Consider the following 15,770-nt stretch of genomic DNA (forward strand, 5'->3'; position numbering starts at 1 on the left):
ATATGGCTTCTTCCTGGAACTGGAGTTGTCTGCTTGCTTCTGTCTTCCAGCTGAGGCTGCAGGGCTCAGGCTGGGGATGGGGATCAATGTCTCAGCCGAGACAAGATCCTGCCTTGGTTCCCTATGCAGGGGGACTCCTGAAGACTAACACACAGCCTTCCCCAACAGGGGTGGCTGGCACACTAACTCTAACTTCCTTCTCCACCCATGAGGCAGGATGTTGGCACAGCCCACTCTGCTCACAGAGGGGGGAGCTGAGCTGGAATGTATTATTCCAGCCTAGATGTACTAAACTGAACTTAAGTCCTTGCCAGAACATTGCTGATTGCTGAGAATGACAACAATATACATTTAACAAGGCTTTCAATGCACATTTGTGAGGATGTAAGGTAAAATTACATTAGATGACAATGTAAATGCTTTTAAGAGATTGTAGGAGTGGAGGAGTTAGGAGGCAGGAGAGGAGACAGTCTTGTATCTGTCCGCCTGGGCCTAGCCCAGGAAAACTAACTGGTTTCAACCATTGAGTCCAAAGATCAGGACTATAGGATCCTACGCTGTAGAGTACCCTTTCGGGGTATCAAATGGATTATGACTTTGAAGACCACAACCTTTTCAAATAATGAAGCAGAGTGTTTGCCTGCCATGAGGGAGATCGCCTTTGGGTTGTTGGATCAATGAACTAAAGACTATATTGACAAAGGAAGGTAACTGTCATTTATCAGACTCCAGACTCCTTTGCATCAGGTAGAGAGATTCTAAGCTTCTGGCAGCTCCACCATAATCAAGGACAGAAAGGCCATCTGTCAGAATACTCATTTACAGAGGATCTAAACTAATAGTGAAAGGTTGAGGAATCAGAGCAAGACCAGGAACCAAGCACAAGTAAGAACATCACCTTCACTCAAGTGGGCTGGAAGTAACCTATGCACTTCACCATAAGTAGCCTGCTAATTTGGATTTTGCAGCTTTACCCTTTTTGCCATCAGTATGAAAGACAAAGTGATGTTATTGGATGCCTTACTACCTCTGACAAGTAAAGTTCCTGCTTGATTCAACCACTGCCTCCCTTTATTCCACTTCTCCTCCTCATTGCACCTTACGGTGCTGGTGTCACGAACCAGGGGCCCAGCCGCAAAAGCACCTTACACCAATTACCATCAAGGGCACCTCAACCAACATCTGGCTGGCGTTCCCTGCAACAGAGAGTGCCCCGGAGGATTTCGTGCTGTCTTCCTATTTACTGCACGGCTGGCCCCAAGGGACAACTAAACCGTGAGTACTTCTATCCTCGATACCTTATCACTAGTACGCTCACGCGCGCATCCTCCATAGGGAGCCCCAGCATGCTGCACTACCCTTAGGCTATGTCCACATGTGACTGATTAGACACTGATTTTCTGCAGCAGAAAATCTGAAGCGCTTCGGCTTGTAATCTGTAGCAGAAAAAAAAAACGCACCAAATTGTGTGTTTTTTGTCGCTGATTTTATTGATGAAATGCTGCTGATTAGACGTAGAGTTCACTGTTTGCATTGGAAAGGGTAAAATCCACTATGAAAATTTGTGATATAAATTGAAATGCTGCAGATCTAAAAATCCACACCTTCGGTCAGTTTCTGCTGTGGATTTTTTCTGCCACATGTCACTGAGAATTGCTAAACACTCATTCACTTTGCTGGTACTGTACAACCCTGCAGATTTTCTGCATGGAAATCCGCCACAACAAATATCCAGCTATTCAGTCATGCGTGGCTTAGTGTTCCCAAAAACTGTACCTGTGTAATACGGAGAAATTCATGTGCTTTCTCCAAACATTTCTGAAACTGCTTTTTCTTGTGGGCTCCAGCCTGCAGACAAAGAACAAAAAAAGTTGAAAATAAAAAATATATATATTTAATCATACCTAATTTTTCACCACAAAGTATGCATAATGTTTGTCAGGAACACAGCTGATCATCTGCCATTGTGATCAGCTGTGTTTCTTACTGCAGAATCCTACAGTGCTGAAAGCAAGCTTCTGCAATATAGCAGGACCTGGTTGGGTCCCTGAAGAGAAGACAGAAGTGGTAATATGCCTGATCCATTAATCGCAGCATAGCAAGGAGCGCTATGCAGAGAATAGAGGACCTTGCAATCCAGTGTATCGGGGCCAGAGCAGAACTACAGGGTCTTAGCAGATCCTGATCAGCTCTGTCTGCGTACATTGCACCCACAGTTTGAATAAGCAATATAGTAAATTCACATTGTATTATTATGCAAGTCCTGAAAAAGCTAACATTCTAGGTATTATGTATAGAGAATACACAGTGTCTCTGTTACCAGGGATGGTTTTTGCAGTGGACTGCAATTTAGGTGGAAGTGAGACCCCTAGTGACTATTTTTTAAATGACATGATTTTGAAACTTGCTAGTTAAGCGGTTTTGTATTAAATGAAATTAAATTGTGTGAAAGTAGAGAGACTCTGAAATATAATTTATATGGTCTCTGTCGTGTTTTCTTCATGAGGCACAACTGCTGATACTTCACTTTGCATACCTCCATGAATGCCTGTATAGCAAACGCTGTGTCCCAGAGCTGAGATCCATTTGTGCCCTAAGAAAGATGAACAACTACATGTTAAATACAGAATTTGTATCATTAGAAAGAAATTGACATGGAGACAACATGGTCCCTCCACCTGCAACTCTACTGATTTGTCAAGTTTAATAAAATAAAATGATACACACAGTGTATATACACACACATACAATATAATAAAAAAAAAACACTTCTGCATTGAGGATCAGTGGCCAGATTCCTGTCTAGATACTATAAGGGTATATTCACACACAGTAGATTTGCTGCAGAAATGTCTGTGACCAAAAATCTGTTTTATTCATCTTAATGGGGTTGTCTCAATGGCCCGCACATGGATTTCTGCAAACCCCATTCACATTCATGGGGCAGTCACAGAAATCTCTGCAACAGATCTATGCATGTATCTGCATCAACCACTAGTTTCAGCAACCACTGTTGTTCCTTTATTTTGTTTCCTTTAAAAGGGCTGTCCCACAAAAGTATTCCAGTTTTCAAACAAGCGCCTGGATCTGAATAATTTTGTAAATGCATGTAAATAAAAATTGCTCTTTTTCTAATTTCTCTGTCCTGTTCACTGACATGGAAGTACAGGCTCAGTTTCATCCTTCAACGGCCCCTAGATCTAACTGGCGTAACGAACAACAATCAGGTGGCTACTTACCCAGACCATGGGGCCAACAGAACAGGGGTGGATCAGCAAATGGGGCAAGGATCAACCAGGATCAATCCGAACAGATTGGCTATACATCTGGGTCCTCATTCTCATTGGCTACTCCAACCCCAACTACTCAAGTTACGGCCACTACTCCTGCGGCTTTTTTAGGCCCACCACCACCGAACATCTATGCGTTGAGAGATCGCCAATTAACGCAATCTCACACCAATATCAAAAAATAGACAAATCATGTACAGAAAACACTCTAATCATCAATTTATCAGGGAAAATTCTGTCCGTAGATGAGACATCTGTATTAAGAAAGGGACTCACATATGTACCCACAACTAGATTTGATTGTTTTGATTGGATTAAGGATATACAATTATTCACCAGAAAACTACGCTGGCATAAAATCTTTGTAACATCTGACCAAAAAAGATGCCAGGAACTAGGTCTAGAAATGGGGGACCTAGAGGGCATTGACACCCTTATGTATCTTTTAGAAGAAAATGAACGACCAAGGGGGCAGGGTCCCTTTACTACCCTGAAAAACAAAAGCGTAAAAATGCCACCAAAAACTTTGAATGATGCCAACATTGACATCTTTCTGAAATCGGTAACACGGGACTTGGAGAAGATAAGATACACCACTTCTGATAAAAACTACACCCGGGCAGAAATAACGGCATTGCGTAATCTCAATACAAATAGGGACATCATAATTAAGCCCTCCGACAAGGGGGGGAACATCATTGTTCTCTCGGTACAGCCATATAGAGATATGTGCCTCTCTCTAGTTTCTGATAAAAACAGCTATGTGGTCCTAAAGGGGGATCCGACTGAGAAATTTCAGGCTGAACTTTCTCAAATTCTCAAAGAGGGCCTAGAAAACAAATGCATAGACCGGAAGGAATATGAATATTTGTTAATCGCTACACCAAAAATAGCGACGCTATATGGACTCCCAAAAATACATAAAGGGACATCCCCCCTAAAAGGACGTCCCATAGTATCGGGAATAGAGAGTCTTACGCATCATTCCGGTGTCTATATCGATAAAGTCCTACGCCCCTTTGTTTCAACACTCCCCTCATATTTACGGGACACAACAGACTTATTACAAAGAGTTGAGGGAGTTATTATAGAGCCTGACAGCTGGTTCGCATCAATAGATGTAGAAGCTCTTTACACTTCCATTCCCCACAACAAGGGTTTATCAGCGGTCAAATATTATCTGGACTCGAGGTCAATGGATCTATATCAACATAATCAGTTCACCCTTAAACTTCTTAATTTTGTGTTGACGCATAATTATTTCATTTTTGAGGACCGCTTCTACCACCAGCTCAGGGGCACCGCGATGGGTAGCCCATGTGCACCCACTTACCCACTTACGCCAATCTGCTCCTGGGCTGGTGGGAGGACACGGTCGTCTTCTCTGAATCTATGTTATCCTGGACCAGATTTATCACATTATGGTCCAGATACATAGATGATATTTTATTACTTTGGTCAGGCACAGCTAGTCAATTTCAACAGTTTATGCAGATCCTTAATTCTAATCATATCGGACTTTTCTTCACCTCTGAAATACACCGCAACACCATCAACTTCCTGGATGTTTGCCTTATAAGAGATGAACATAATTATATCAAAACAACCCTTTTCAGGAAAAAGACTTCTACTAATAGTCTTTTACGTTGGGATAGTTTCCACCCCATCCCCCTCAAGAGAGGCATCCCCAAAGGCCAGTTCTTAAGAGTTCGGAGGAACTGTTCTGACAATCATAGCTTCACACATGAAGCATCTAAACTCTTTGAACGGTTTAAGCAGAGGGGTTACCCAGACCCATGCCTGTTTAAGGCATGGGACTGGGCTAACTCAAAGGATCGCTCCTCCTTACTCCAACCGGAACTTAAGAAAAGTAACTCTCAAGACCAAATTAGAATTGTGGGTACCTTCGACTCAGAATCTAGACAAGTCCGAGACATCATAAATCGTTACTGGTCCCTTCTTAAGACAGACCCTGACCTAATGCAGGTCTTACCTGAAAACCCGGCAATCACCTACAGACGTGGACGCAATATAGGCGACACATTGGTCCACAGTCACTTTGAGTCCCCAGAAATCAACACATGGCTGTCCAATAGACAGGTGGGCACATTCAGATGCGGTAAATGCAAAGCATGTGCATTCATAGCCCCAGGCAAAACATTTATGAACAGCCAGGCAGACCGGATTTTTTACTCCCGTAGCTTTGCTAATTGTAACACCTCTGGGATTGTCTACATGGCTCAGTGTGACTGTAGACTTAAATATTTTGGTAAAACCAAGAGAATGTTTAAAAAGCGTATCCTTGAACATATCGGGGACATCCGTAACAAACGAGATAAACTGATATCAAGACATGTGTGGATGAGTCATGCAGGGTCCACCAAAAGCATTCATTTTTTTATGATTGAGGTTCTAAAAATGTCCAAGCGAGGTGGGGACTTAGATAAATTATTAAAACAGAAAGAATCCAGATGGATCTTTAGATTAAACACTGTCACACCAGCAGGACTAAACGAGAATATAGATTATGCGTGCTTTATCTGAGGCCTTTTCTTTATCTTTTAGGATCAATCTATCATTTATACAGTACAACAACTGTTGACTGGGAAGTTAACCGCCCCAATTTTTTGATCCTTATATATATATTAGTTAGTCACCCTTATATTAATTCAATTATCCACTGGTATCCTATCAAATAGGAATATAAATAATCACAGATATATACATCCATATCCGGCCTGCTTTATATCTTTTTATATTGTCATATGATATCTCCTTCCCATTTCATTTCTTTGGGGGAAGATATTTTCTTCCTTTGGTAACATCAATTAGGTATTTACTTTTCCATGTCTTCGGCTCCTCATATAGTCTCCTTTTATTCTGATCAGTAATCACGTGACTGGTACCTGTGGCTATGCGATAGCGGTGGTTCCTACACGCCATCCAGTTACCACGCTGCAGGACCTGTAGCTCCACCTAGTCACGTGTCCGGCATTGTGACTTCATCTGGTCACGTGACCGACAGGTATTGACACATGATAGTGATGGTTGCTATACGCCACCTAGCTACCCTGCTACGGCTCCCTTACTCCACCCATGTTACGCCTCCGATACTGTGACCTCATTTGGTCACATGAGCAGCTACGCCACTCACCCGATCATGTGGGGGAGACGTCACACGTGATACAGATCACATGGGCCTCCGACTTCATCTGATATCCGGAAGTACCATTTAAAAGGCAACAACGCCGGTATTTCCATGCTATCCTATCGACCGGACGCCAGCACATCTCAGCGTTATCAGGATGCATCAGCAGACAATGGCCTCCTAACCTATGGCTACTACTAATGGCCCTCTAACCCGTCTTGGGGAACGCAAGTACCGCTTATTATAACAGCATTATCTGACTGTTACTTTGCCGCACTATATATTAACATTGTATGTCTGATCATATATATAGATTGAGACTTATTGTACAATTGGCCAAATATTGTTTATCTCTATGCCATAGGTGATGGTCTATATGTTTTGGACCTATGACTATGAACCGACCTCAACATTTTGTGCGGGATATACATGTGTATATATAAATTGATATATCGCAAGTCAGCCACATCTTGGATTGTCATATATATGAGTCATTCTTGACTGGATTACACATAGTTGACTCCATCTATTAAATCCATAATTGGCATGATACGAATTTCTTTGTATTCACTAACCAACCATTGTGCTGGTAGTGAATGATACTATGTTCATCAAAGCCAGTGTTTTTCTATAATGATTTTATCATGAATCAAAAACAAATATAAAAATAAATGAACTAAAGTATATTATATTAAGTACTCGGGTGTTGGGTTTTCCATGATCAATCTTGTCACCTGATGAGCCTGATAACAACCAGGCGAAACGCGTAGGGACGGTATTGAACATCTCTATTACTTGATTTCTATCCTCGCAATTTTTGATATTCACTGGGATATTCACTCTCACTATTTTTGGGTACTTAAATTGTTTCATCTGTTATTTATTATTCTTTATTTTTTTCTGTACTTTAGTATAGGTCGTTAATCAGGGTAGTCAATCCTTGATCAGCCTCCCCTGCTAGGGTCCTGTAAGGGTTACTAGGAGGCACGAGAAAGGGGATCGCCCTTATCAGGGCGGCTATTCCGTATCTAGGTAGGGAACCTTACATCAGGGCCAGAATTAGGGACATTTTCCCCATAGGCCCATACTAACCTACTCCAACCCTTACCAATCAACCTAGTTGGGTTCTACTACCAGACCTAGATTTTGATTTTCTTTTTCTATTTATTACCTTTTCTTTTTTTTGTGTCTATAAAAGGGTGTAATTACTTTTATATATTAATAATAAAGGTTATATTTTAGAATGGTGGTCTTGTCTGTGAATTTGTTTATATACAACCTCATTCTACTATACATTCCCCTGAACAGGATTTTGTTCAAGCTGTGAAAAATAAAAATCCTTCAACTGCCATCAGTTACAGCAGAAAGGACATCCCCCCGAGAAAGGACACACACCCTAAGATAACAGCTTAAAACAAATCTAGCAGAAAAATTGCAGCACTGAAACAAGAGATCCCTGGAGCCGGGTCAGGTACAGGGCTGGTTCTAGTTTTAGTAGGGCTGAAGCGCACAAACATATTCTTGGTCCAAATCCGATCTGCATTTTTTTAGGATCGGATGCGGACCCATTCACTTAAATGAGGCTGCAAAAGATGAGGACAGCCCACGGCCGGTATCCGTATTTTGCGGACCACAAAGACAGCAACGGTCGTGTGCATGAGCCCTTACAAAGAGGTTGTCATGTACTAGAATATGTATGATCTTCATTTTTTACATTCATCATGGGAACCCCATAAAGTGATCCTTTGGTTTTAACAATCTTCTGACTTGATAATTCTATGATCTCCAAGATAAAAGACAAAGGGATGCTCCTCTTAGAAAGGAGTGCTGGGAGTCACTTTGCTTTAGCAAGTTGAAGAGTCTCAACTCACAGATCCCAAGCAAAGCAAGCTATTTGCATGACTCTAAAGGCTCTACCTACGTAGCCAACCTGACTGCTTCTGGAGCCATCATGACTCCAAAGTGTAATATACAGTAGCAAAGCAGTGTTCTGTGCCATGGTGCATGTGAAATAACCACAGTGTACCGCAATACAGTTACAACTCAGATCTAAAGTCAGGGGCTAACCTACACCATCCTATAGAGACATTTCAGGGTTCAATCAGCCGTACACTAGGTATGTACAGAGTGCAGGACGTAAGTATCCCTGAATAAAACAATACAATAAAGCCATATTTACCTGCATTTTCATCCCATCCAAGCCCAGCCTGCAAGAAGATAAGCATGTAAAAAATAAGCATGTATAAAGAATCTAAGTTTCGGTTACAAGGGGCAATGTAAAAAAATATGAATGCAAATATAAAAGTGAATTCTAATATCTTAACATTAATGAGGTTATCCAATATAAAAATCCCAGAAAAGTCCTACATCTTTAATAAATAAAAAAAATTTGTGGCGGCGTCCTGAGCAGGAGAGGTAAGTGTTTTTTTAATTTTATTTTCTCTGTGGCATGGGGGCTTATAATTGGGGCTGATAAATGGCACTGGGGCTCATAGATTGCATGAGGGCTCATAATAGGGGCTGATCTGAGGTCTGATTGAGGGTCTTATTAAAATTGGGGGTCTGATATGAGGTCTGATTGAGGGTCTTATTAACATTGGGGGTCTGATTGGGGTTGTCAGCTGAGGTCTGATTAACATTGGGGGTCTGATTGCTGGCCTGATCTGAGGTCTAATGAAAAATATTTTGTTTACTGTCCTCCTCTAAGACCTAGGTGTGCCTTATGGGCCGGTGCGTCTTATAGGGCGAAAAGTCTGGTGTATATATATATATATATATATATATATATATATATATATATATATATATATATATAGATACTCAGGCGATTCTAGTCTGCTACTCCTTCCACTGTGCTGTTCTTCTCAAACAGCAGCAATGATATCCCTTGATACAGCACATGACCACTGCAGCCAATCACTATCCTCAGAAATGCAGAATCCAGACACGTCACTGACTATTTGTCACGGGTGTTTGTGAGCAACAATAGTAATACACAGTACAGAGCTACTGACTGGACCCAGAACTAGGGAGGATAAAGGGTGACCCCTGTCCGACCCTCAACGCTCTCCCTATTCTGCTAAAGCACATGCCCGGATCCAAATGGCGGAACGAGGCATGCCCACGTGCCTAAGACTAATGACCCCTGTAACCCCTACAATAGTGGAAGGGGCACGGCCACCAGTGCCCTACTCAGTATATGGAGGGAACCGTGGCCACCTCAGATCCAGTCAGAAAATAAACAGGAACACAACAATCTCTGCACGCTTAGCTGAAGATGTTGCAGCCGCAGAGAAGACGGATCCAAGGACAGGCTGGCAATATCCGGAGTGCTAGCTGCAGAAGAACACAGGTCCAGTGAACTGATAGCTACAAGTGAAGAAACTAAAGCCAGAGCTACAACTGAAGTGAGAACTATAATCCACATCCTATCATAGGAGGAGGGGTGATATAAAGAGAGGGAAATCAAACACATGAAGGACAGCTGTGGTGAAAGAAACCAAAAGTAAACAGAGTAGTGAGAACTCCTCCCAGCTCTAGTAGTGACATCATCACAGGGGTGGAGAAACAGAGCTGTGAGAACGTCCCAAAGCTCTGGTAGTGACAGTACCCCCCCCCCTCTACGGGTGGTCTCCGGACACCCAGGACCCACCTTCTCAGGATGAGCCCTATGAAATGCCCTGATGAGGCGAGTGGCTTTAATTTCCGACACCGGAACCCACATCCTCTCCTCAGGACCATAACCCTTCCAATGAACGAGGTACTGAAGAGAACCGCGGACCATGCGAGAGTCCACAATTCTGGAAACCTCAAACTCCAGATTGCCATCAACCAAAATCGGAGGAGGAGGCAAAGAGGAGGGCACCGTGGGCTGGACATATGGTTTTAAGAGAGATCTGTGAAATACTTTATGTATCTTCCAAACCCGTGGAAGATCAAGACGGAAGGCAACAGGATTGATGACTGACAAGATTTTATAAGGCCCAATAAACTTGGGACCCAATTTCCAGGAGGGAACCTTCAACTTAATGTTTCTAGTAGACAACCACACCAGATCACCCACATTCAGGTCCGGACCAGGCACACGTCTCTTATCAGCCACACGCTTATACCTCTCACTCATCTTTTTAAGATTACTCTGAATCTTTTGCCAAATGGTAGACAAAGACGAGGAAAATCTCTCCTCCTCAGGTAAACCAGAAAGAGCCCCTCCCGAGAATGTCCCAAACTGCGGATGGAACCCATATGCACCAAAGAATGGTGACTTATCAGAAGATTCCTGACGACGGTTGTTCAGAGCAAACTCAGCAAGAGGGAGAAATGAACACCAATCCTCCTGGTTCTCTGCCACAAAACAGCGCAAATATGTCTCCAGATTCTGATTGAGGCGCTCAGTCTGACCATTCGACTGCGGATGAAAAGCAGAAGAGAAGGACAGCCGAACCCCCAGGCGAGAACAGAAAGCCTTCCAGAACCTGGACACAAACTGCGTGCCTCTATCGGAAACAATATCAGAGGGAATGCCGTGCAATTTAACAATATGGTCGACAAAAGCTTGCGCCAACGTTTTAGCATTGGGTAAACCAGGGAAAGGTACGAAATGAGCCATCTTGCTAAAACGGTCCACCACCACCAGGATCACCGACTTCCCCGAGGAACGAGGAAGATCCGTGATAAAGTCCATGGACAGGTGTGTCCAAGGACGGGAAGGAATGGGTAACGGGAGAAGGGAACCTGAAGGCCGTGAACGAGGGACCTTAGCGCGAGCGCACGTCTCACAAGCAGCCACAAAACCCTCCACCGACTTACGAAGAGCCGGCCACCAAAATCTCCGAGCAATGAGATCCACCGTGGCTCTACTCCCGGGGTGACCAGCAAGAACCGTATCATGATGCTCCTTAAAGAGTTTGTGACGTAGCTCAGGAGGCACGAACAACTTCCCAGAAGGACAACGGGCAGGTGTCTCAGTCTGGGCAGCCTGGACCTCGGCCTCCAAATCGGAATATAGAGCAGAAACAACTACCCCCTCCGCCAAAATGGGACCCGGGTCCTCGGAGTTTCCTCCTCCCGGAAAACAGCGAGAGAGAGCATCAGCCTTCACATTTTTTATCCCAGGTCGGAATGTAACAACAAAATTGAATCTGGAGAAGAACAGAGACCATCTGGCCTGTCTCGGATTCATACGCCTGGCCGACTCCAAGTATGCCAGATTCTTATGGTCGGTAAAAACGGTGATAGGGTGCCTGGCCCCCTCCAACCAATGGCGCCATTCCTCGAAAGCCAACTTGATGGCCAACAACTCCCTATCTCCCACATCATAGTTTCTCTCTGCCGGGGAGAGTTTTTTTTAGAGAAAAAGGCAGAGGGTCGCCACTTGGCAGGGGAAGGGCCCTGGGACAAAACCGCACCCACACCCACCTCGGAAGCATCCACCTCAACAATAAAGGGTAAGGAAACATCGGGATGCACCAAGACGGGAGCAGACGCAAAATTCTCTTTAATCTTAGAAAAGGCTGCAAGCGCCTCCTCCGACCAAGAGGAAAAATCCGCCCCCTTTTTTGTCATGTCAGTGAGGGGTTTGACAACAGAGGAATAATTCAAAATGAACTTTCTGTAATAGTTCGCAAAACCCAGAAAGCGCATCAATGCCTTCTGATTCTCAGGAAGCTCCCACTCAAGTACAGCACGGACCTTCTCGGGATCCATGCGAAAACCAGAAGCAGAGAGGAGAAAACCCAGAAATTGAATCTCCGATACCATAAAAAGACATTTCTCCAGCTTGGCGTACAATTTATTTTCCCGCAGAATCTGCAGAACCTGAAAAAGATGATCCTGATGGGTCTGAACATCAGGGGAAAAAATCTAAATATCATCAAGATACACCAATACAAATTTCCCCATTAAATGATAGAAAATACTATTAACAAAATGCTGAAAGACGGCCGGAGCATTCATCAGGCCGAAAGGCATAACGAGATTCTCGAAATGCCCGTCAGGGGTATTAAAGGCCGTTTTCCATTCATCCCCCTCTCTGACCCTGACCAGGTTGTACGCGCCTCTCAAATCCAATTTGGAAAACACCTTGGCCCCAACAATTTGATTGAAGAGGTCCGGGATCAGAGGAAGGGGATAGGGATCGCGAATCGTGATACGGTTCAGCTCCCTAAAATCTAGGCAAGGTCTCAGAGAGCCATCTTTCTTTTTAACAAAAAAAAAACCCGCGGCCACAGGTGACTTTGAGGGACGAATATGCCCCTTTTCGAGACTCTCGGAGATGTAAGTTCGCATAGCGATTCTTTCCGGTTGTGAGAGATTGTAGAGGCGTGCTTTTGGCAGCTTGGCGCCGGGAATGAGGTTAATGGGACAGTCAAACTCCCGGTGAGGAGGTAGCTCCTGAACACCGCTCTCGGAAAACACGTCCGAGAAATCAGAGAGAAATGATGGCACCGTTTTAGTAGACACCTCTGCAAAAGTCGCTGTGAGACAATTCTCTCTACAAAAATCACTCCACTCATTTATTTGCCTTCCTTGCCAATCAATAGTGGGTTATGTCTAGTGAGCCAGGGTAACCCCAAAACTAGAGGAGACGGCAATCCGTTAAGGACAAAACAAGATATATCCTCCACATGAGTGTCACCTACAGCTAGCCGGATATTGTGAACAATGCCCTTCAGAGATCTCTGTGAGAGTGGAGCAGAGTCAATAGCAAAAACAGGTATATCTTTATCTAATGTGCAAACCTGAAAACCATGCATGGCTACAAATTGAGTGTCAATAAGATTGACGGCCGCTCCACTATCGACAAAAATCTCACAAGAAATGACTTTGCTCTCTAGCGCCACCCTGGCAGACAGGAGAAAACGGAAACTGCAGGTCAGAGGAAAAGCATCAAATCCTACATCAACTTTACCCAAAGTAGCAGATGAAGCAGAACTTGATGATTTACCTTTTGAGATTTTTCTCTTATTATCGCTCTTAGTACGGTTCAAGAATCTCCTAGACGGACAAACATTTGCCAAATGACCTATGCCCCCACAACAAAAACAGACCATACTCTGAGGACTAAATCCTCTTTTATCAGGGGCAAGTCGAGCTAGCTGCATGGGCTCCTCCTCAGAGGGGAGCGAGACAGGATGAGGCCCCTGCACACTGAATAAGTCCGCACCACTGCCCCTAGACTGACAATGGCTGGACAGAGAGGTCTCGTTTCTTTCTCTTAGACGCCTGTCAAGGCGTACCGCCAATGACATGGCAGACTCTAAGGACGTTGGTCTCTCATGGAAAGCCAACGCATCTTTTAATCTCTCCGAGAGACCATGACAGAACTGACTCCGGAGTGCAGCATCATTCCAACCCGAATCAGCTGCCCATCTCCGAAATTCAGAACAATAAAGCTCCGCAGACCGTTTGTTCTGGCATAAAACACGTAGGTTAGATTCGGCCAGAGCAACACGATCCGGGTCATCATAAATCTGCCCCAGGGCCACAAAAAATCCCTCCACGGATCGAAGGGAGGGATCCCCTGATGGCAGCGAAAAAGCCCAAGTCTGAGCATTACCCCTGAGCAGGGAGACGACAATCCTCACCCTCTGCTCTTGATTACCAGAAGAGTGAGGACACAAGCAAAAATGGAGTTTGCATGCCTCTCTGAAACGAACAAAATTCTCACTGCCCCCGGAGAACGCCTCCGGAAGTGAGACCTTGGGCTCGCAACAGACTCCATGAGCCGGAGCAGGGCCCAATGCTTGAAGCTGGGTCATAGATTGACGGAGATCCGCTACTTCCAAAGAAAGACCCTGCATGCGGTCAACCAGGTCAGAAAGCGGATCCATGTCAAAAAAGGACGGTTTTGGTGGATTATAATGTCACGGGTGTATGTGAGCAACAATAGTAATACACAGTACAGAGCTACTGACTGGACCCAGAACTAGGGAGGATAAAGGGTGACCCCTGTCCGACCCTCAACGCTCTCCCTATTCTGCTAAAGCACATGCCCGGATCCAAATGGCGGAACGAGGCATGCCCACGTGCCTAAGACTAATGACCCCTGTAACCCCTACAATAGTGGAAGGGGCACGGCCACCAGTGCCCTACTCAGTATATGGAGGGAACCGTGGCCACCTCAGATCCAGTCAGAAAATAAACAGGAACACAACAATCTCTGCACGCTTAGCTGAAGATGTTGCAGCCGCAGAGAAGACGGATCCAAGGACAGGCTGGCAATATCCGGAGTGCTAGCTGCAGCAGAACACAGGTCCAGTGAACTGATAGCTACAAGTGAAGAAACTAAAGCCAGAGCTACAACTGAAGTGAGAACTATAATCCACATCCTATCATAGGAGGAGGGGTGATATAAAGAGAGGGAAATCAAACACATGAAGGACAGCTGTGGTGAAAGAAACCAAAAGTAAACAGAGTAGTGAGAACTCCTCCCAGCTCTAGTAGTGACATCATCACAGGGGTGGAGAAACAGAGCTGTGAGAACGTCCCAAAGCTCTGGTAGTGACACTATTGTGACGCGCCTGAATTCAGCACTTCACTGCTGCAGCCACTCTCTTCTTCTGCTGAGGACAGTGTTTGGATGCAGAGGTCAAGTGCCGTATCCAGGCGAATCACTGCAACTGTTTGAGAACAGACCTGCGCCGCACTGAACTGCGCAGGAGAAACAGGTGATTAGATATTGTTTTTGTTTTTAATTTTAAAGGGAACCTGTCACCTTGAAAATGCAATTTAAACTGCCCTCAGTACCTCATTCCTGCCCTGGAAAGAGTTCTTATTGCAGTTTTCTAGTAAATGCACTGAAAATCCAATTTTAATATATTCCTGCTGTATGCAAATGAGTCTGTTCAAGTCAAGGAGACCGGTATTTTACTCCTCTGAGTCAAGGTTTCCCCTCCTTTCCCCCGCAGTTTGATTGAGGCTCTTCAGGCAGGTAATGTCATCCCCAAGTCTCATTAGATCCCGAGCAGGCTCAGTTGTTGTACTCTCCTGTGCATATCCAGTGAATGTGGTTGTACGTGCTCAGACTTCACAGCACATGCACTAGAGTGCAGGAGTGCTCTTCTCATGAATGTTCATGCACACCACTGGGCAGGTGCTGTAGAGTAAAGCAATGGAGCCTGCTTTGGCAGATTGATTCTTCAGACAATCACTCATTTAAGGGTTGTTCAACCATCCACCTTCTTCAATGGCCACCTTTACTGTTTCTAGAATGATGCTAGCTCACATTACATATATTGGCTACCAAGTTACCTCTAGAGACATAAAAACAGTTCACAATTCCCTGTTTAAGTTTCTGAGGCACCTTTCTTTAAAGTGTTTTATTGGCCTGG

At 44.3% G+C, this 15,770-nt stretch overlaps 1 protein-coding gene across 1 annotated transcript in view; it reads right to left on the bottom strand.

The window, feature by feature from the left end:
• Positions 1-15,770, bottom strand: part of LOC121008549 (lanosterol synthase-like) — a 111,339-nt gene that overhangs the window by 59,508 nt on the left and 36,061 nt on the right. The window contains exons 11-13 of the mRNA XM_040441176.1: positions 8,618-8,645; positions 2,537-2,593; positions 1,777-1,848 (exon numbers count right to left, since the gene is read on the bottom strand). Coding sequence (XP_040297110.1) covers positions 1,777-1,848; positions 2,537-2,593; positions 8,618-8,645 — 157 coding nt within the window. The remainder of the gene's footprint in view (positions 1-1,776; positions 1,849-2,536; positions 2,594-8,617; positions 8,646-15,770) is intronic.

Source organism: Bufo bufo, chromosome 7, assembly GCF_905171765.1.
Source record: "Bufo bufo chromosome 7, aBufBuf1.1, whole genome shotgun sequence".
Classification (NCBI taxonomy): Eukaryota; Metazoa; Chordata; class Amphibia; order Anura; family Bufonidae; genus Bufo; species Bufo bufo.